We start from the raw sequence: 23278 nt of genomic DNA, 5'->3' as shown, positions 1-23278 counted from the left end.
GGGGGTTTTTTTAGGGGGTAGTCTTAACTAAAGACTGAAGTTTAAGTATATGTTAGTATTTATTGCTATAAACAATATAAGGTATCTCATGTGGTCTTAATATATAATGCGAGCGCGAAGCGCGAGCTAAAAATCTTTGATATTTTATGTCCTTAGAACTGAAGATTCAGAGCAGTTTTTATAATCATGAACAAAGATAAGTATCCGACTAAACAATGCGAGCGCGAAGCGCGAGCCGAAATTTTATCATATGAGTAACGTGAAAAGTTACTCAATTAGGACTGTTTTTAGTGATTAATGAAGAGGATACAAGTATCACCAATTAAATAATAGGAGTGCGAAGCGCGAGTTCAAAATTTCTGATATTCCGACCTGAAAAAAATGAACAGTCTAAGCGCGTTTTTATTTAAATAAACAAGCTGTGTGTCTCAAACAATTAAATGCAAGCACGAAGCATGAGCTTAATTTTTTGATATACTGACATGATAAAGGAGCATTTTGACAAATTTTTGCAAGAATTTCCAAAGAGCATAGGTTTCTCACAAATCAAACAATGCGAGCGCGCAGCGCAAGCTGAACATTTTGATACACATTAACAATTTGTGTAAATCAAACAAAATAATGAAAGCTTGATGTGCGAGCTAAAAAAATGTGTGCAAATTGATATCAGAACTGGATATATTGTATATATATTGGTTATATATTAGTGTCATTTAACCCTCTTGAATGGGATTCATTACACAGGCAATGCGAGCGCGAAGCGCGAGCGAAAAATTTTATATAAAGTCTATTTTCCAATTCTTCCCCTCACCTTTTTTGGGGTATCCTTTCGGGGTCGGGCTGGTCGTTACGAGGCTGTAAAATACATATCATGAGTAAAATACCTCTTTTTTACCTTTCTTTCTGTTTTTCGTAGTTTCTATCAAGGTAAAGAGTACACTTTTTCTGCAGGTTGTCACAAAATAGGGGGGCCGGGGCCGGCTCGGCCCCCTCCTGGATCCGCGCCTGACATGCACGTCTTACCCAAGGAAAGAGGGCCAGTAATTTTTTTTTCAATTAAAGAATAAATTTAAGCTTTTGCTGTATTCGTTGGTGTAGACTACTTGGGACTTCAGAATAAATTAGCTATTCGTGCAGCAGAGAAGTTTGCGATTGACTTGCATACAGCCCGGCCAGCATTTCAGCAAGATCCGAATGGATCAAAATAAATATAGATATACCGCATTACTTTCAAACGAGGGGGCACACCTCTGTTTTAATGGCATTATTATAGTACAATTTTTTATTATTTTTGCTTCTCAATGGGGGGGCAGGCTATTTTTTTCTTGGTCTGTACGCCACGGTAAACAAGATTTTGTTTATAATTTTGCATGGTCGAGTCGATTTTTTAAAAATAAAATCACTTTTTCATTACAATTTAACTGTTCTTCTTTCTTTCCTTTTCCAGTTTTCACTTTTTATGTTCTTTCTTAGTTCCCTTTCCCCCTTTCCTCTTTTTCCCCCTTTCCCTTTCTTTCTCCCCCTTTTCTTCTTTTCCCTTTTTTTAAATTCCCCGGACAGCTTGTCCCCCCCCCCCTGTTAAGGCATTGTTCCCGGGGCCGGGCTACATTCAAGTCAATCGCAAACTTCTCTGTTGCACGATTAGCTATTTTTATTCTGAAGTCCCAGGTTGTCTACACCAACGAATGCAGCAAAGGCTAAATTTGTTCTAGCACTTTACTTGAAATTTACTGGCCCTCTTTCCTTGGGTAAGACATGCATGAAGCATATATTTGCTAGTGGCAAATCGTCATTTTCGCTATCAAGACACGACGAAGACGACGACATCTTATCCGCCATCGTAGATTCGGTTACACTTCGTAATTCCGAAGCTTCGTAATTCCGAAGGTTTACGAAACACGTAAATTGCCTATACCTCGATGTTCGTTAATCCGAAAAAGGGTTCGTTAATCCGAACATTTGTGGCGTAATTCCGACGGTTCGTTATTCCGAAGGTTCGATAATACGAAAACGAAATAAGGTTCGTTGTTCCGAAGGTTCGTTAATCCGAAAACGAAATAAGGTTCGTTGTTCCGAAGGTTCGTGAATCCGAAAACGGAATAAGGTTCGTTGTTCCGAAGGTTCGTTTATCCGAAAACGAAATAAGGTTCGTTGTTCCGAAGGTTCGTTAATCCGAAAACGAAATAAGGTTCGTTAATCCGAAAACGAAATAAGGTTCGTTAATCCGAAAACGAAATAAGGTTCGTTAATCCGAAAACGAAATAAGGTTCGTTAATCCGAAAACAAAGTAAGGTTCGTTAATTCGAAAAATAACAACCGGAAAGCAGAGGCAGAGGCAAGGGAGGGGGGGGGGGGACGCTGTTGCCGTTCAATTGTTATGATGATGGGAAGGCAAGGGCGGCCGAACGAATTTTCGTTTGGGGGTAAAGCCAAAAAATGAAAATCATACGTTAAAATGGACACTTTGGTGATATTTTCCCCTTAAGATTATCATCTGCTTGAAGTCATTGTGTGTTTGATAGTGATTAAGTAGAGAAAAACCTTTTTTTGAAGTGATTTCTTATTATGGCAAAACGTATATTTAGGCTTTATTTTTCGGGAGAGAGTGTAATGAGCGAGCGGCTTGGTAAAACAAATTCAAAGGTGAAGTTTTTTGGGGTCAATTATTCTTAAAATGGCATAATTGCGAGGTGTTGCGAGCGTGAATCACAAGCTAAAACTTTAGGGTATTTCAATAAAAAATGAAAATAAGTTTTTAAAAATCCGAGCAGATTTCTGCTGTCATTAAAAAGATGTGCATCTAACACGAGCGCAAAACGCAGCTTAAACATACTGACCAGAAAAGGAACCTGTTAAAGAAAGCATTTAGTGACCTCTTTAGGATGCATATTTCACCAATCGAATGAGAGTGCGAAGCGCAAGCTGAAAATTTGCAATATTCCAGCCTGAAAACTTAACTTGTATACTTTAAAAAGAGTATTTTATTTCGAAAAGCACGAAAAACTGCATATTTATTTTTGAAAAAGGAACTTTCCCATTTTGGAAAATATTCATTTCCCTGTTTTTTAATTTCATTTTTGGGGTGCAAGTGCCCCCTGCCTCCCTCCCGGCGGATCCAACTTTCGTCAAATAGGGGGGGGGGGGGCAATATTTTTTTCAGCCACATTTTCCTCGATCGGCAGCTTAAAATTGATTTTTTGATTGTTTCTTTGAAAGGGTAGTCCTAACAGTCAATAATTAGCTTTATACTTATAAAATAAAGTAAATATGCAATAATAAACCCTTTTTAAATAATGCGAGTGCGAGCTATATACAATATGTTTGTGATCTTCAAAAGGAGATGCCTATGCAACTACATTTAGATAATAACTGCGAGCAAGATCGCAAACAGAAATTTTAAATATATAAGCTCTGACCTGATCTAAAGGGGACATTTAAAGAACTTTTTGCAGTTAGCCATGAAGACGATGCGTGTTTCAACCAGTGTTGGCGGAATATGTTTTCCTTGGGGAGGGCAAAGCCAAAAAGGGGCCAATAGGGGCAATTTGGTGCAAACGTATATTTTCACCATGAGATTATCATCTGTGTAAAGACTAAAGAGGTTGTGTGTTTTGTAGTAATTGAATTGAGCAAAAAAAAATTAAGTGATCACTGATTGATAAATTATATATTTACGTTTCATTTCTGCGAGCGTAGCGAGCAAGCGGTTTGGGGGGGGGAAGAAATCAAATCTGAAGATGTAAAATTCGCCTTTTTGGTCAATTACTGTTAAAAGGGCATCCTTGTGAGATGTTGCGAGCGAATCACGTGCTCAAACTTTTGGAAATGTCATGTAGGCCTAGAATGATAATAATGATATAGATATTATTTACCCAGGGAAGCCACTTCAGTTCTGAAAACTGTTCTCCCAGCTATTATTTTTTACAAGAATGCTTAGAATGTCCAGTTTTCAGGTTGGAAAATCGGAAAATTTTGGCTCACGTTTCTCGCTCGCATCAAGTATTGTTTATTGAGGAACTCATTCTATTCCTGGTTACAAAAAAATATAAAATGTCCAGTTTTCAGGTGGAATATCACAAATTTTAAGCTTGTGGTTCGCGCTCTCATTATTTAGTTCGTGAGATATATATTCTATTAGGTAAAAAGTTTTATGCAACGGGCCCCAGGTCAGTATATAAACAAATTACAGCTCGCCCTCGAGTTAATTCTTTAGAAAGATACACATCTTTCTCACGATTAAAAAAAACTGCTCAGAATGTTTAAGTTCACGTCTTGTTACATGAAATGTCTACTAGTTTGAGCTTGCGATTCGCGCTTTCAACATCTCACAAGGATCATTATTAGTATTATTTTTATTTTTATTACCAGCAGAAGATGTTATTAAATATGGCATCCCCTCCAATACAAATCCTATTATCTAGAGGTTTTTCGCACGCGACCAACACACTTTGTCTTGATCCCCTGCATCTTTAAACCATTTGCTTAGGCAGCAATTGCTCAGATAAATCGACATTAGCCTATGCTTGATCAGGGCGCCTATTCTTAATGAAATACAAGCTTTTGGCCACAACACAGGCATGTATCATCGATCGTCATTGCATAATATTGTGTAATCTTGTAATGACAACACCGTTTTTGGCACCAAAATGAATAATTTTTCATTTTCGACAAATACGAACCTTATTTGATTTTCAGATTAACGAACCTTATTTCGTTTTCGGATTAACGAACCTTCGGAATTACGAACCTTATTTAATTTTCGGATTAACAAACCTTATTTCGTTTTCGGATTAACGAACCATCGGAATTGCAAACCCTATTTCGTTTTCGGATTAACGAACCTTATTTCGTTTTCGGATTGACGAACCTTCGGAATTACGAACCTCATTTTGTTTTCGGATTAACGAACCTTCGGAATTACGAACCTTATTTCGTTTTCGGATTAACGAACCTTCGGAATTACGAACCTTATTTCGTTTTCGGATTGAAAAGTCCACCTCAGGAAAATTTTGATTTAAATCAATAGAGAAAAATCAGACAAGCACAATGCTGAAAATTTCATCAAAATCGGATGTAAAATAAGAAAGTTATGACATTTCAAAGTTTCGCTTATTTTCAACAAAATAGTTATATGAACGAGCCAGTTACATCCAAATGAGAGAGTCGATGATGTCACTCACTATTTATTTTGTTTTTATTGTTTGAATTATACAATATTTCAATTTTTACGAATTTGACAATTAGGACCTCCTTGCCTGAAGCACAAAATGTTAAAATAATGGAATTCCACGTGTTTAGGGAGGAATGAAACTTCATTTTAAATGACAATGACGAGAAAATCAAAATATTTCATATTTCATATAATAATATAATATACAAAAGAAATAGTGAATTAGTGACATCATTGACTCTCTCATTTGGATGTACCTGGCTCGTTCATATAACTATTTTGTTGAAAATAAGCGAAACTTTAAAATGCCATAACTTTCTTATTTTACATCAGATTTTGATGAAATTTTCAGTGTTGTGCTTGTTGAATTTTTTCTCTTTTTATTGAAATCAAGTTGTTGTTGGGGTGGACTTGTCCTTTAATCATCAGATACGCTTGGATACGCTAAAAACCTAAAAGATTTGGGTATCTCAGTTAAAAAATATGTAATATTGGTAAAAAAAAAACATATCGAATTACCATTGTAATGTGTTTTGTGAATGTGTTATTATGTATATTAACCATTATGATTACTCTCATTGTTAAAATGAAATAGTTAAGATTATATTACCATCTGTTATGATGAAATATCCGATATATTTTGTGGTGAATCAAGTTCAAAGGGTTTATTGCCATTTCGTCCACTGCCATTTTGTCCACTACCCACATGGTCTAATATCATTTCGTCTACCATCAGTTGGTCCACTATCCACATGGTCCAATTACCATTTCGTCCAATCACTATTTTGTCTAATAGCCATTTCGTCTAGTAGCCATTTCGTCTATTATCATTTGGTCTAATAGCCATTTGGTCTAATGGTATTTTTTTGCCAATAGCCACTTTGTCCACTATCATTACGTCTATTCCCATTTGGTCTAATAGCCAAATGGTCTAAAGGCAAATGGTCTAATAAACACTTGGTCTACTTTCATTTCGTCCATGTTCCATTTGTTCCATCCACTTTATGAATGCTTACAAACAGTCCTTAAAACGTCATTTTTCATGTCAGAATATCACAAATTTCGACCCGCGCTCGCATTGTTTATTTAGATGTGTATTATGTACAAATTTACAAAAAGTGATTAAAGTGCCCCGTTTTGAGGTCTGAATATAGGAAAATTTCAGCTCGCACTGTGATGTTGCATTTACAAAAGTAAAATATGTATCTTCAAGAATTCCTAAACGCAGTCCTTAAAACGCCCCTGTTTCATGTCAGTATATGGAAAATTCTCAGCTCGCGCTGCGCGCTTGCAATCCTCGCATTAGTTATTAATCTAGAGAAATGTTCAGGATTTCAAACAGTGTCAAGACTTACGATTTTATGTGTAAAATAATAGTGGGCCTACATGAAATAAAATGTTTATAAAAAAAAAAGATCAGCTCGCGCAAGCAAAAAAAAAAAAAAAAAACACGGAAAAAACCCTCTTCGATCCGCAGACAGGGGAATATATAAATGAATGAACATTTTTCGAGCAACAGCCCCCCCCCCCTGCCCCCATTAGCAAAAGCTAGATCCGCAAAAGGGATGTGTTATAATTATACCCGGCAGGCCTATATACTATACTCGCGACCAAAAATCTACTCTAGTGATTTCAATACCCCCCCCCCCTTCCTGTAAACTCCTGGATCCGCGCCTACGTAGTAGTAATTATTTTAATTATGTATATTATTTCTATTATGATTATCCTAAACTAACAAAAAGGGAGAGGATAGTACAGGGAAGGAAGATAGGACAGATCGGGAAGAGCTCTTTTTTGGGGGTGGGGGGTATATTGATCAATAATATTTCTTTAAAAGGCTATATTGTCTTTCATCTGTTTATCGTATTTTGATATCGGAAAAAATATTCTTTCTTTTTTTTAAACAAGTGGAATGCCTCTGGCCGTCTCACCTGCATCACGCGGTTCAATATAGCAGCAGTGCTGACTTTGAATACTACTCTAACTCGCACAAGATGTTCAGTGATACATGGTTACTCTTAAGTCCACTTTTTATGAACTAAACCAATAAACTTACAGAGATATGATGGTTATTCAACAAAAACCCCAACATGGCCAAAGTTCATTGACCTTACATGACCTTTGACCTTGATCATGTGACCTGAAACTCGCACAGGATGTTCAGTGATACTTGATTACTCTTATGTACAAGTTTCATGAATCAGATCCATAAACTTCCAAAGTTTTGATGGTAATTCAACTGATACACCCAATTCAGCCAAAGTTCATTGACCTTTGACCTTGGTCATGTGACCTGAAACGCGCACAGGATGTTCAGTGATATTTGATTACTCATATGTCCAAGTTTAATGAACTAAACTAATAAACTTTCAACGTTATGATGGTAATTCAACAGATACCCCCGATTCGGCCAAAGTTCATTGACCCTAAATGACCTTTGACCTTAATCATTAGGCCTGAAACTCGCACAAAATATTCAGTGATGCTTGATTACTATTATGTCCAAGTTTCATGAATCAGATCCATAAACTTTCAAAGTTATGATGGGAATTCAACAGATATCCCCAATTCGGCCAAAGTTCATTGACCCTAAATGACCTTTGACCTTGGTCATGTGACGTGAAACTCATGCAGGATGTTCAGTGATACTTGATTAACCTTATGTCCAAGTTTCATGAACTAGGTACATATATTTTCTAAGTTATGATGACATTTCAAAAACTTAACCTCAGGTTAAGATTTCGATGCTGATTCCTCCAACATGGTCTAAGTTCATTGACCCTAAATGACCTTTGACCTTGGTCATGTGACATGAAACTTTGATAGGATGTTTAGTAATACTTGATTAACCTTATGGCCAAGTTTCATGAACTAGGTCCATATACTTTCTAAGTTATGATGTCATTTCAAAAACTTAACCTCAGGTTAAGATTTGATGTTGACGCCGCCGCCGCCGCCGCCGTCGCCGTCGCCGCCGCCGTCGCCGCCGTCGCCGCCGCCGTCGGAAAAGCGGCGCCTATAGTCTCACTCTGCTTCGCAGGTGAGACAATAAAAATTGAGCGACAAATTAAAATAAAAGGACCCTTTTCCATTTTCCCCATCTTAGTTCCCCCTTTTATATGTGTGTGTGTGCGTTTTAGGGGGGGTGGGGTGCCTGAATTGCTGTACCCACTGAATCGACCCTTGCGATAGTAGTTATCATCATAGCTTTTAGGTTTTTTTTTTAAACTAATATCATCAATAATTTCAAGGTATTAAAGTCATTTCGCTCCCCTCCTCGGATAACGCAAATTATTTGTATTAGACGAAATGGCTATTGGACCGAATGGCTATTAGAATAAATGGCTATTGGACGATTTGGGAATTGGACGAAATGGTTAGTAGACGATTTGGTTGGTAGACGAACTGATTATTGGACCTAATGGTTGATGGACGAAATTACTATTAGACGAAATGGCAATTGGACGAGTTGATAAGTAGACGATGTGGATATTGGACAAACTGAAATTAGCCGACATGGCTATTGGACCAAATGAACGGTGGACGAACTGGTTAATGGACGATTTGGCATTAGACCAAATGGATTTAGACGAAATGGTTGGTAGACGAAATGGTTGTAGACGAATTGGCTATAGACTAACTGGCTATTAGACTATATGGCTATTAGACGAAATGGTGATTGGACGAAATGGGTGGTAGACGAAATGTTGATGGACGAAATGGCATTAGACGAAATGAATGTAGACCATGTGGTGAGTGGACGGGATGGCAGTAGACGAATTGGCAATTTACCGTTCAAATCGGTTACCACATCATCCAATAAAAGCATACCCAAATGATCACCAGAATCGTACAGGCAATTCAATTCAATTCTTTTATTTCATTTCCATTCAAAACATAATAGAAAGTATTATTAAACAGTACAAATCAAGTGCAAATTTACAGAAGGGCATTCTTACTTCGTAAAAAAGCCAGTATAATGTAGAGCATAAATGGAAATTAGGGGGTTCCACTAAAAAGCAAATCTTGTAAAATTGTGGATCCCCCTTGGAAATGAAGAAATTATAGTAGACTTACTATATGCGTACATGCATGTATTACAGGAAAGAAAAAAAGAAAAAGAAATCATATTGATGGAAACATAATTACTGAACAAATGCAAAGCTTTTCACACAAAGAGGTCTTCTTTGTAAAGGATATGTTTCGCAAGACAGAAGAAAAAAAAACAAAGAGAGGGGCTGACAAGACGTAGAAGACAAGACAAAACAAGAGACAGGACAGTACAAGACAACTATTTTCAATAAAATAATTACAATAAAAATTCCAACTAAAACAAAACACTTGTATGCTTCATGGTAAAAATGATAAATTTAGACAATTAAAGAGCGTATTATACAGTATTAAAATTTATGATAAACAACACGTAATCATACCAACCATGTCAAAAAGAGAAGCAAGGGAATAGAATAAGCTAACGTACATGTACGCGTAAACAAAAAAATATTAATAAGTCTTTAAAAGGTATATTTACAATGGTTTTTGTGAATGAAAGAAATATATAATTGGAAAGATTCTTATATTCTTTGGTGAATTCTTAGATTAGGGAGAATGAAGTAAATAGTGCATTTTATTATTAATGTTTCTTATTTACACAAACAAATAAATTTAAAAAAATTGAATCTTCAATTCCGGGCTTAAATAAATCATTTACAGGGGATGAGGGAGAATCAAGTTATTTGTCCCAGACATTTTGTGTGTGCATGTGATTAATCTGTATATAGACATAATTCAAAACAGATTCTAATTTTGGCAGGCTATTAATATCAATTGATATATTAACATGAATTTATATAGATTTTATCATGAATGATATTTCTAGGTGTTCCGAAATCATCATCTTGTAATAGCCCTCAGACAAGTAAGATGCCAGTAAAAATCGATATCGTCATGATAAACAATACATCTTAAAAGAAACCAATGCATGTAAATGTAATCTTAGAGACACCATATATTAGATATAACAAATACACCAAAATAAGTTGATAATAACATATTATAGACATTACGTTTTTGAATTATCATGTTATGAACGGTATATCCATAAAGAAAATAAATATTTTTAGTGGTCATAATGTGATGAGTCCGTTTCAAAGATGATCATGTTGTTAACTCTACCTCATGGTAGATCAGATTCTGAAACAGTTGTACTTCCATCAACTTTGGTTAAAGTGCGATATTTAAAGATTGATTTTTTCCATTAAGATAAATATATAATGGTATACAAAACAAGAAGGAATGTCCGAAAGAAGAATAGTATCTGATGAGAAGGAGAATAGACTTGAATTACGAATTTTGATATAATAAAACTTTGTTTAACAAATGCGTTCATAAGTTAGTAGTTTTCGAAAGCAAAATATTTTCACTCGCACGTTATAAAATCGGAAATAAATTTTGGTGTCTCATTCAGCAGAAGGAAATATCACCAATAATGTGTAAATCTTTGCTTATCGTACGAAAAGAGCTTTATGAAAAGTAGTCTTAAAATCCAATTACAGACATTGCATCTCAAAAGAAACAAGCATTACGCGAATTTATAAAAACCTGAAGATAAGGGCTTTAATAAGATAAGACTTTATTCATTATCTTAACCCTTACTGATCTTACTTCATTAAAAAAATGGTTTTTCATCTTTCTCTATTAACAGCAATCTCACAGCATTTATCTTTATGCCCCTTATCTTCTTAATATTGCCAAACCATTTTCTCAGTTTTTTACCTCTTCGTTTCCTACCTACAATTTCTCACTTTATAATTTCTTTTTCAAAGAAGCATATATTCTGGGAATTAGGCCCTATTTACCTGATTATCATAAAATTAAATTTCACCTCTCTTCATTGATATGAACAGTTCTTTTCGTTGAAGTTTTATGAGTTTCAGGACATCTTTGTTTATTTCACCATCCATGATATTCAATCCATTATACAATAGGTCTAAAATACAAAACAAAACATTACAGCTTAAAAACATATGTATAAGTTATGTACAAATCTCATTAGGAAATGATATATGAACTGTTATGACACTATAAAGACACTGTATAATACATGAAACTAAATATGTTAACATGGTAACATATTGTGAACCTTCCGGGTTTTATCAAGAAGAGTATCACTAAATATATATTACATCTTATAAGTTGCCAACCAATACAACTGTGTGTGTTTTTGATTGCATTTTACAAAACAAAACAGCTTAAAAACATATTGTGAACATTCAGGGTTTATCACGAAGAGTATCAGTAAATATATACTACATCTTATAAGATGCCAACCAATACAACTGTGTGTGTTTTCGATTGCATTTTACAAAACAAAACAGCTTAAAAACATATTGTGAACATTTAGGGTTTATCACGAAGACTATCACTAAATATATATTACATCTTATAAGATGCCAACCAATACAACTGTGTGTGTTTTCGATTGCATTTTACAAAACAAAACAGCTTAAAAACATATTGTGAACATTTAGGGTTTATCACGAAGACTATCACTAAATATATATTACATCTTATAAGATGCCAACCAATACAACTGTGTGTGTTTTCGATTGCATTTTACAAAACAAAACAGCTTAAAAACATATTGTGAACATTTAGGGTTTATCACGAAGACTATCACTAAATATATATTACATCTTATAAGATGCCAACCAATACAACTGTGTGTGTTTTCGATTGCATTTTACAAGCTTGTGTCAATCAGGTATGACTAGTAACAGACCCTCCACTTCACAATCGTGATAGGGTATCGCACCTCGAACCCCTGCAGGCGCAAGCCATAACTCCAGTTGTGACGAAAATTAGATCTTATAATATCACACCCTAAGAGAAACGACATCCTACCAAAGAACAATTATGTTATAGGGTCATATCACATTATATAAATTAACATATCAGTAGAAACCTATATTGTGGAAGTGATGGGTAAAAACGTTCTTTATATCACATTAAAGAGGAAGCGAATGTTATTGAAGCAAACTATTACTGATAGACACTTACTGTGGTATGCATTGGGATAAAACGGTACGTATTTCAGGAGAAAAAAAATATATCTGAGCATGCTGAAGGTATTAACACCTCTTATACAGTGCTATTAAATTCAAATGAATTGAATTTATTACCAAATATCACTGTCAAATACATTTACAAGAAACAGTACATCACATTATAAACAAAAATGATAACTCAAATTAACATTATAGCAAAATGCTAATCAAGGCTAGCCCCAAGTAATATCGGATCACAGTTAAAACAATAATTTTTAAACTGAATCACAATATCTGTACATTAAATTTAGCATTATAATCCTCATGATTAGCTGATGTAATCTCAGCTTAACAAACATAAAGTTTACAATATTTATAGAAACTATATTCATTATCCTTAACAAAAATAGATAAATCTTTATTCAGATATTTATTCAGGCAAAGTGTACAGACATCTGTTTTGAATAACTCATTTTTATCAGCTTTATAATTAGAACAATATCTTTCGACTGGAAATATTCTTTTTTCCAATCGGTTGGCAGATAATTCCATAAAGTAGGGTGGAATATTAAATTGATTGTTTCCTTAAACCAGTGTTACATATTTCGTTTTTTTCTGTTTGTTGTTTTATATGGATGACCAATAAATGAAAAGCAATCAATAAAACTATGCGGAAACCGATTATATATGATATCTTATTGTATTGTTTGAAAATATCCCAAAATTGACATATATATATATATATATATATATATATATATATATAAAGGAGCAAAGTGATAGGAATGGTGGTTGAATGACATTACTCTAAATATTCTTTTTGAAGTAATGACATAGGGTTAGTGGTTGTTTTGCATGTCGCACCTTAAAATTCTAGACCACGTGTGTTATATGTGGTAAATATAAGTGAGTTGTATAAAATAACTATGACTCTCTTAGAAATCTAATTCCGCAATCTATAATGTTTTTTCCTATGGCAGATCACAAGCTGTCACTGTGTTTTCTCCATGTTTTTTTATACATATACCACAAAACATAATATAATGTTGATTCCATATGCTCTAAAAATGTTTCATTCACTGAAAAATTCCCTGACAACATATATATTTACATTTATTGTTGATGTGTTGACGTTGCACCTTGTTATATTCTAGAAAAATTTCTGAACTTATTTCTGGTAATGCAATATGGCATTCAACAGGAAATTAAACATCATCTTGCAGACCTTACATATCAGCCTGGGATTATGGCATTTGATATACACTACATTTTGCAATAGGCCTGAATAATAACATACAATAAAGTATAGGTAATATTGGAAGAACAGTTAAATGACATTCTCTATAAACATCATATCTTACTGTAAAAGGGATATATTAAGAGCAATACCGTCCATCAATTATTTAAAAAAACACCCCAACACTCTATTGGTAACTTGGTTTTGGATTCAGTAAATCACGTCCTTTTTTAGAATTACCTGATTGATTTAAACGGATGAATCGAATTGAATGTATTGTGCAATGAAATGGAAATTTCGTAGTCGCTGGCTATTAACAAATTTAAGGTATAGTACAGCGTATACAAAAAATTGACAATATTTGACAATCAATGTACACCCATTAATAACAGGAAAATGGCGTTGTGACTAAATTAATAATAATAACACAATAACATGCTGTAGTCTCTACCCCCTTCCATCTCAGATACACTAGCCTACAATGCATTTCGTCCATGCGTTGCCCTACTGCTTAAACTGATAGTGCTGCAATGGAACAATGCTGCAAAGCTCGTAGCAGGGGCGGCGGAACAAAAAAAATCCTCGCAGGAAAAATGCCTTTTTTCAAAATGGCGAATGCCTTTTTTTCAAAATGAAAAATGTCCTTTTTCAAAATCAAGTACCCTTTTTAAAGTAAAACATAATATATTTCAGGTCAGAAAACTACCAACATTTTGGCTTGCGATTCGCGCTCGCATCACTTATTGTTTAGTATAAGGGAATCGTCATGTTCCTGGTTACAAAAGTGTATAGAATGTCCAGTTTTCACTTTGGAATATCAAACATATTTTGGCTCGTGTTTCGCGCTCTCATCAATTATAGTTTCTTAAGGTATACTCATTCCGTTCCTGGTTACAAACAGTTCTTAGAGTATCCAGGTTTCAGGTGAGAAAAATCACAATAATCTGGCTCGCGCTTCGCGCTCCCATCAATATTTTTTTTAACCCAGATAATCATCCTGTTCATAGGAAAATGCTGAGAATGTCCGGTTTTGGAATATTACATATTTTTCCCTCGTGTTTTGCGCTCGCTTCAATTATTATAAAGTAAGGTAGTCATTCTGTTCCTGATTAAATGAAATTCCTAGAATTTTCAGTTATCTGGTTAGATTATCATAAATTTTCAGCTAAGTATATAAAAAAAACTTTCATTTGGGGCTTCGCGCTAGCGTTAATTCCTTTGGTTAGATTCACATTTGTTTCATGATTTCAAAAACTGAACAGTATGTTTGCTTTTCATGTCTTATTACATGAAATTTCCAAAAGCTTGAGCCCACGATTCGCGCTCGCAACATCTTGCAAGGATGTCCTTTTAACAGTAATTACTAGGTCCATAATTGACCAACAAGCGAGTTTTATAACTTCAGGTTTGAATTTCTTTCCCAACCGGTCGCTCGTGAAAAATAAAACTTTAATATATATCTATCTATATCAAGCAGAAATCACGTGATCAACTTAATTACTACAAAACACACACTTCTCTACACAGATGATAATCTCATTGTGAAAATATCCGTTTAAAATGCCCATTTGGCATATACGTGACATTTATTGCCACCCCCAAACGAAAATACGTTCCACCGCCCCTGGCTCGTGGGTCTGGTCCGCTGACATATCAGTATTCGTCTTTGCATCTGAGCTGCGGTGTAGCTCACTGATGCCCATTTCAAAGAGCTTCTTTCTCTGGAATTGGGCATTGTGATGCTGGCCATAACATTGTTGAAAACAAGATAAAATAATTGGCATAATATATAGGGTTGAAATTAGGTGTGGTCTTAAGTCCCTAAAGTTCCTTATACAATGTTGAGATTCAGGAGGAAAAAGGATGCGCGACGCCAACTTAGTTTGATTTTCTCGAAAAATGTGAATAATTATGTCAGGTGCATGCTACGTCAGTGCCTCTCCCATGTAAAATTCATGTTCGTGAACGTAAGGCAAACTGAGTGCGCGTGGTGGTCGCATGTGGTCATGTAGTGGCAGAACAGTCGAGTTAGATTTGTTGCTATGTTTTTCCCGTCTCCGCTATGTCTATGCAACGAAGATTGAGCTGTTTGTAGCTACTTACTGCGTCATTACTACGCACTGTAACGGCGCTTCCGCTACTTGGACTTAGGACATTCTCAATTCCGCGTAGTGGAACAATTCTCGTTACGCTGTTAGTATGCTGTTGCAAGTCCCACTGCGTCATGGCAATTATCCTTAGACGTTGGGTTGATGTTATCCATTCGGGTGTACCATCTAGACTTTATGCAGTGCGTATCAAAAAAAGTTTACACTTTGAAAAAGCCCTGAGAATTAAAAAATATACAACACGTGGGTAATTTTTTCACATATAATCTTGGGTTCGAGTGTCATCTATCTAATGGAAGTACAAGTTTTGACAGAATGTTGCACTTGAGTGAGTACTGTCCATTTTTGTAAAGCTCGCAGAAATCTGTTTGCGCAGAAATGCTTGTTTTTACGCTGTGTCAAGGGGAAAGGGTGAAATCAAACTTACACTGTGAAGCATTTCTCATAAATTTCCCTAGCACTTTTAGCCAATTGAAATAAAACGGATATATTCAAGCATTTTGTAACAAGTTTGCTACCGAAATTAAAATTTCAACACTTAGTACGCACAACATATACCCTTTTTGTGCCAGTTGGATCGGAGGAAATAACTGAATCTGAACAAAAGTTTATATCAGACATCTCCAGCATTTTTCACTAAGTTCTTAACACTTCAAGTGGGTTTACATTTCATTTATCATTTTTTTTGTTTCTTCTGTATATAAATTCGTATTGTGTACATTGCTAGCACAATAATAATTTTAATGTATAAACTTTTTAAGGGCCATGCACCCCCCTCTATCTGTAAATATTGCTTTATGCCGTGGAGGGGACAGATTCTTTTGGGGAATGTTGTGCATATACTTCGGTATTTGCGCTATCAATGAACTCCATCTCCCTTCACTCTACAACGTCATGACAAGTTTTAATGGTGTATGTTGCGAAGATCAGTTAAGGCCTCGTCCTCTGTTACTGACCTCCATGGTTCTGGTATGTCAGGCAATTTGGCACTATACATATCTTTGAGCTGGTATTCGTACATCGCCATAAACCGCATCCAATATTTCGATACACTATTGGTGGGATCAGGAGCTATATCCCAGTCCTGCAGGTAAGTCTTGTATTCTTTATAACTGTGGTAGACTTTATTGCTCTCTGTAGTTTTACATTTTCCGTAATGTCGGCACCTATATTTGCAAGCACCGCAAAGAAAATCCATGCCTTGCCATTGTACGAAATAGTTGCAGCCCTCAATAATCAGCTCGTTTTCTCGGGCGGATTCATGTTCTCTACCTTTCCAACGTAGTCCTGCGACCCCTCCTGGTCTGTGCTGCACACACATGTGGCTTCTCCCAGATAATTCATAATGACCAGGTGTAATGTCTGCACAGGGTTCGTTGCAAAATGGGCACTGTTCAGGACATCCCCAAATCTTCTCGAGAATTCGTTCTGATGGGGGTATTCCATCCCAATTAACAGAGTGTTCTGTTGTTAAAACAAAGTGCTTGTCCAGATCACTTTGAATTTCATTCAGCTGGTCCAATATGATCCCTTGAAAATTGTTGAAATTCCTCACTTCTCGAGCAGTCACTAAGTTCAGGCTGCTAACTGGTACCGCTATTTCCTCTGACACTCTTTGACAGAACGTGTGAATCCACAGTACCATGTCCGCGCCACTCTTCCTTTCGACCTCAGCAGTTGCATGGTGAACACTTTCGGCAATACATCGTATGATCCTATCAACATGGCTCTTCGTTATTTGTGCATACCTGGACATGCCAATTGAATCTGTGATCGAGAACATCTTCTCATTTGTGTACTTGGTAATCCAGTCTAAGGCAAACTCTTTGGCATCTGTGATGTAAGATTTGAAATTCTTGAAATTTCCTTTTTTAGCTAGGTCATCCATCATTTTCACCATCAAGTAATACTTTGACAGCTGAAAGTCTCTGAGAACTTCATCTCTGCATGTTCCTGGAGTTTCCTTCCGTACTTCCATGTGAATAATTCTCGCTAAATGCGTGCAAAGGAGGTCACCTGCCGATACCTCCTCAGTGCTATGTTTAACTTCGTTCTTGAAAAGACTCCAGGCGGCGTTTCTGAAGTTTTTTAGCTTGGCTTCAACACCATGTTTGTTGTTGTAATCTATTTGCATCAGAGTAAACACCTGGACACAGTGGCGACTAACATGAACTGCTAATTTAACGACATAATTAGTGAGAATTGTGAAATGGCAGTCTTCTGACGTTTGTGCCTTTTTATTGTGAGATTCAATTTTCTCAACGAGTTTGTGTATGACCTCTTTGGCATGAGATGTTTGAAATTTCACCTCGTGTTTAGTAAGGCCTTTTAGATCACCGTTGATTTCTTTCAGGATGCTGCTTGTCAATACCATTGTCTTATGTCTGGCATCAAATTCTGGGCTTTTGTCACCAACGAGGGTATCGTATGCTCTTGCAAGAAGATGTTTTTTCAAACTAATGTGTTTCTTTGTGACGAAATCTCCAGTGATACTGCTTTCCAAGGACGTATGCTCAAGTGGACTTTCCAGAGGCTGTAGTTGTAACTCTTTTTTAAGAAAGGTTCCGTTGGCTCCGAGTCTTTCCCAAAGAATTCCCTCCATCACTAAATCCATTCTAAGTTCCTTGTCTGTGGCTTGTGTGGAAAACTCTTTCACCATTGACATCCACATGATATCAAAATTCCTCAGCAGTTCAGCATCAGAAACTTTCTTGCCTTTAAATTTGTACGCCATTTCAATTGCTTTGTTCATGATAGATAATTCATGCTCTGCCCATTTATGCACCTGCTCGATTTCGACTAGGCGTGCTTCTTTGATTGAAAACAGATCTGTCTTGCACTCGTTGTGTTGTTGTTCAACTGTCAAATTAAGTTGGTTCAGTTTAGACTGTTCCCACTGGATAATTATTTCCTTCATGCCGCAGTTCTCGAAATAATCAGTTAGACATGTCTTGATTTCGGCAGCCTTTTCAGTCAGGACATCGTTGAGTTCGATGGTGAGGGACTTAAAACAAGTATCTAGTTCACCGACTGTTTCACGTGTCTTCAACTTGTTCTCTGCGGTGCGTGACCAAGATTTAATTTTGCTTTGCAACTCCAATTCCAATGTGTAGTATTTGGATTGCAAGCTGTTGTAGGCTTTCACCTCAAGGCTGTTACGGAAGCTAAAGACAAAGTCATCGGCAAGGACCCCATTCCAGAGATCAGAAAGGCGAATCGACAAATTAGAAGCAGTTAGAAATGTTGTTTTCCTCTTTGCGATCTCCCACAGAAGCTGCAACCTGACTTCACCTACTGTTTTACTGTAGTCAGGATTTGAAGGCGCCATTGGTGGATTGCCATGCCAGAGATCAGAGAAATACCAGACGTGTTTATTGACATCGAAGTCGATAACCTGGGAGAAACTGTGAATGTTTGCTATGTTTTCACTGATGGCTGCTTCTTTTGCCATATCATCCAAGTTCTCCTGTAGTTTCTGTGAACCATGCATCATCAGTTCTTCCGCATCAGCTGCCGAGACATTCTGATGAACAAATATGCAGGTTCTATGGTCTTTGATGTGTTTCCCCACAATATTCATCCTTAAGAAGGCATGCACTGCAATCTGGAGAATGTCTTTCATCTCGGCTGTGTTTTCCCCTTTGATGTTAATCATTGTCACATCACCCAGACCAATTGCGAGGGTTGCAAGTTCATTATCATGCTCATACTTAAGTTGTCCTAATTCTGGAGCTCGAAGTCCCTCCGTATCCACGACAACCACGTAATTAAATGGCAGACCAGCATTATCATCTACTGGGATGAGTTGCATGTATGCTCCTCTTGTGCATCTCCCTGCACTAACGGCAAACTGCAACCCAAACATGGTATTTAGGAGTGTAGATTTCCCAGAGCTCTGGATGCCCAACACAGAGAGAACAAATAGCTTTTTTTCGCCGATCATATTTCCTAGCTTAGTCAGCACTGCGCTCACCCATGCAATTGGTACACTTGATGCGTCACCATCTACCAGCTCCAAGGGAATGCCTTTCAACAGGAGATCGGCAGCTTTTTCTGGCAGATACCCCAGGCCTTCCTTTGTGGTTTTTCCTATTTTACCACTACCCTCCACCGCTTCGTAAATCTGTCCTAGTTCTCTGAAAAGGTTCTCTAGTCCAAGTGATGCTCTGGCAAGCCTATTTTCAGCCTCATCTACCTCTGACTTTAGGTCTTCCACATTCGTTATTTGTGGATTATTCTTGGCCTTCTGAAATTTGGTCCATACCTTGTTATACTCCCTGCGCAGAGCTGGTAAGTTGGTTCTTGATTTCCCATCCAGTAAGAGATTCATCCACTTCAGGGAATACATAACAAGATATGAATTCTTTTGCAGAGTTTTTATGAAGTCATTGATGAAGGGAGTAAGTGAATTGCATATTAGCACTTGTTTTTTACGTAAATCGTTCATCTGCTGCTTCAGTTGATTTGCGTGGTATGCTGATGAAGACTCAGATCCTTTTCCACTTGTTCTGTGCTGCCTCTTTTGTAGCTTGCAGTAACCGATCCATTCAGCACCTTGTAGCGGAAGAAGGCTGTCTTTGCATTCAAAGATTTGTTTTCCTGCCATGTGGCTTACAACCTTTTCAGCAAGGACCTTACCATCAATGCAGTCTTCATCATTGTACTCATCGACAGTGATCCCCAACTCTTTGGCACGTTGGGCAAAATCCTCTATCACAATACCAGAACATCTAGTGATTGCGTCTGACAGCATTCCTCTGGCTTTAGTTTTGATTTCACTTGCATTTTTCTTTATGCCTTTCAGGCTACTGGATAAGATAATGGGCACTCCTTTCAAAATGTCCTTTCCCACTGCCTCAAGACATATGTGTAGTTCTTGTTTGTTCTCACTCGTCAAAAAGACAATACATTTGCCACATGATTGCAAAATATGTTGGCATGTCTTGCTGTTTTTGGTTCTTGCCAGGTCTTGAGCACTTACTACAACAAACACTACAGATGATATTTCCAGCAATATCTGCATCTGTTTCTTCATTGATGAAGCATCGCCTCTCAAATTCAGGAACATTGTTGTACATGGTAGATGTTGATTCTCCTTGCCTGATGTAATAAACCAGGAACATTGCACAAGACCATCCGAGATCCTTCTAGATATGGTACCATTGTTGCAATCACGGTGGACGAATGTGTCATGACTGTCATCACTAAGAATATCATTCACCAGCTTTGATTTAGACACTGGTGGCCTTCCTAATCTGACGAACGTCGCCACGGGGAAATCTTTTTCTGTCACTGACATCTGTGAGGCTTCTTTGTGCTGAACAATTATTGTCCTGAGTGCCCACAATGACATCCCAACCTTGTCTCCTGACCCGAGAGGGTACATGAAAGGAATGGCAAGTTTGCAAACAAATAGCTTCTGAGCAAGTGTTTGTTTCAGAAAGTTATCGCAACATGTAAATATCGTCACCAGGGCATCTAAAGTGTTGATATTTTTTGCCTGTTCCTCATCAACACTAGAGGTTTGCATTTCAAGAGCAGTCTCTAAGTCAAAGTCAACCTCTTCATCAGGTGTCTCTTCTCCTAATGAATTGTTCACTTCTGACAAAAGTTTGTCTCTTGCATGAAAATCAATCATAAGGAGTTTGTGTATAAACAACCAGGGAAGGTCAACCAACCTATTGTGCTCATATTCCTTTTTAATGACAACAGCATCCCCAAAAGAAATTTTAGATGGATACCATTTTTCTAAACCTAGGGTCTTTAGGATATCTAAAAAGTCACCTTGTACTGCACCCCCAAAACTGATTTTCTTAACTGTTTTTTCTTGTCGTGTTTTTCTGTCTGTGGAGCTAGCTATACATTCCAGATCAGCGATATTCACTTCGCTCTCTTCAGAAACTGACATATTCCCCTTTGCCAGTTCAGCAGTTACACTGGTCATCTCTGCCCAATTAAAGGGCGAAATGATGGCATACCTACTCAGTACCGAGTTTACTTGTGGTGATAACACTTGTCTGATATCCTTAATCATATCAGAGAATTCATCTTCTGATGTTTCCCTTCCTTCATGGAAGCGGTCAGAGATTAGTGTTTTGTGGATAAGAAATGCCTCGAGCTGGATCATCCCTTTCTTCTTTTTTTCTTCAAACTCCTTCCAACACATTTGAATGGACTGGGCAAAATCTTGTAGGTTCTTCATCGTTAGCAACATGTCAAACTTCATTTTAGACCAATGGTAGTGAATAGACAACAGTGCAACTTGCAAAAAGAACATTTCGTGTAATTCTTCAGATGATTTCAAATCCTTTATAAGATTATCAACACAAATTGCCAAGTCAGCTGTTGCTGCTGTATCAATACTGTCAGATACCAGCACATTTCCCTCTGCATTACTCACGTGTTCTTTTAGCAGTGTCGGGATGAATATTTCCTTCAGATTGCTCATAAATTCAGGTATGTTCTTGATACTAGCCTTAGCCATTATAGCTGGAACCTGCACTGTTTCTACCGTCATCTCAACCCACTTCATGATATTTTGTTTGCTAGGAAACTCTCTGAATCCAACAGGATTGACCAGCTTCCTTAACAAATATCGTATCATTGACGCGTCTGTAGGGCTAAACCTATCTCTCAGTTCCACAACATTTCCTAGAAAGCTGCTTATGTTCACTTCTGTGCATACCTTGAGCTCCCAGTAGTTGTTTGATCCTGTATGTGTCTCCACTTGTTGTACCGTTTTCAGAATCTCTTGGAGATATTTAATGCATTTCTCAGGTGGTATTGGGTGGGAATTCCAAGTTCCAATTTTTTCAATTAGCAGATCCAATGCATCGAGTCCTTTTATGACTCTTCGTTCTTGGTCTCTGGATTCAAGATAGCCACTCATCCTTTCCCAGACAGTTATCAAAGATGATTCAATCTCATCTGGTTTCTGAAAATCACCTTGATGGTTAGGAATCAACGTCCAGATTCCAACAAAATCTGTTGATAGTGACTTTCCTCTATCTATGAGAGCCCAGGTGCTATTACATGTCAAAAGACCCATCTTCCAAAGAGGCAAGGCACTTACCTCTTGTGGCCCCCCAGTCCTGATAGTGTGCAAGATGGTTTTTGCCTGCTCTGATTTTTGATAGTTGTGTGTGAAGCTGCCATGTGCTTTTAAGCGATCGCCGGTAACTGAGCCACCCACACTTAATATAAGACCGGAATAGCTTGCTGAAGCATAAGCACTAAGTGCATCTCTAATCATAGACTTAGTTTTTTTCCGTTTTGTTATTGGTCTCGCTGGTGTAAGTAGCTACAAATCGGTTAACCCCACCAAAATGAAGGACCCCAGCATTGACGTGTGACCCATAGGTACAGAGGAAATCCTCACACTTTTTGTACACAAGCCCTGGGCTTTCACATGCTATCAGAAGCTTGTCAATAGTCTTAAGGTCCTGCATAGCTTGTTTAGACAGTTTCAGACTATATGGATTCAGCTCACATGCCGCAGTGGGAACAACCGAGTATGTTACCCTTGATTCAAAAGTGGTATGCTGGTGAAATTCTGATTCTTTCTCAACTTCATTTTCATACTTCATTGAGAACCAACCCTCAGATTTGAAGCCCCAATTTCCGTCTTTGAACCCCCGACGTCCACCTTTTCCACCAGCAGCTACACTGTACCCCAGTGTATCAAGTGAACGGTGAAAATGATCAGACTGAGATTTGG

The 23278-nt window shown here is 37.1% G+C and overlaps 1 protein-coding gene across 1 annotated transcript; it reads right to left on the bottom strand.

The window, feature by feature from the left end:
• Window positions 1-15493: 15493 nt before the first annotated feature.
• On the bottom strand, window positions 15494-22813 carry LOC121412422 (interferon-induced very large GTPase 1-like). Its single transcript, XM_041605231.1, has 2 exons — window positions 16518-22813; window positions 15494-15734 (listed from the first exon to the last, which is right to left on the bottom strand). The coding sequence occupies exons 1-2, from the start codon at window positions 22811-22813 to the stop codon at window positions 15494-15496; spliced, it is 6537 nt and encodes a 2178-aa protein (XP_041461165.1).
• Window positions 22814-23278: the final 465 nt, after the last annotated feature.

This window comes from Lytechinus variegatus, chromosome 4, assembly GCF_018143015.1.
Source record: "Lytechinus variegatus isolate NC3 chromosome 4, Lvar_3.0, whole genome shotgun sequence".
NCBI lineage: Eukaryota > Metazoa > Echinodermata > Echinoidea > Temnopleuroida > Toxopneustidae > Lytechinus > Lytechinus variegatus.
The sequence above is the reverse complement of the archived record's forward strand: the minus strand, read 5'-3'. Positions and strand labels throughout refer to the sequence as shown.

Bases quoted from the DNA above. Each gene is read 5' to 3' on its own strand.
- LOC121412422 (XM_041605231.1), bottom strand. From the start codon at position 22,813: ATGATTAGAGATGCACTTAGTGCTTATGCTTCAGCAAGCTATTCCGGT. The intron at 15,735-16,517 runs GTCAGTAACAGA...CACTGCATAAAG, and splicing joins GACATACCAGAACCATGGAG to TCTAGATGGTACACCCGAAT.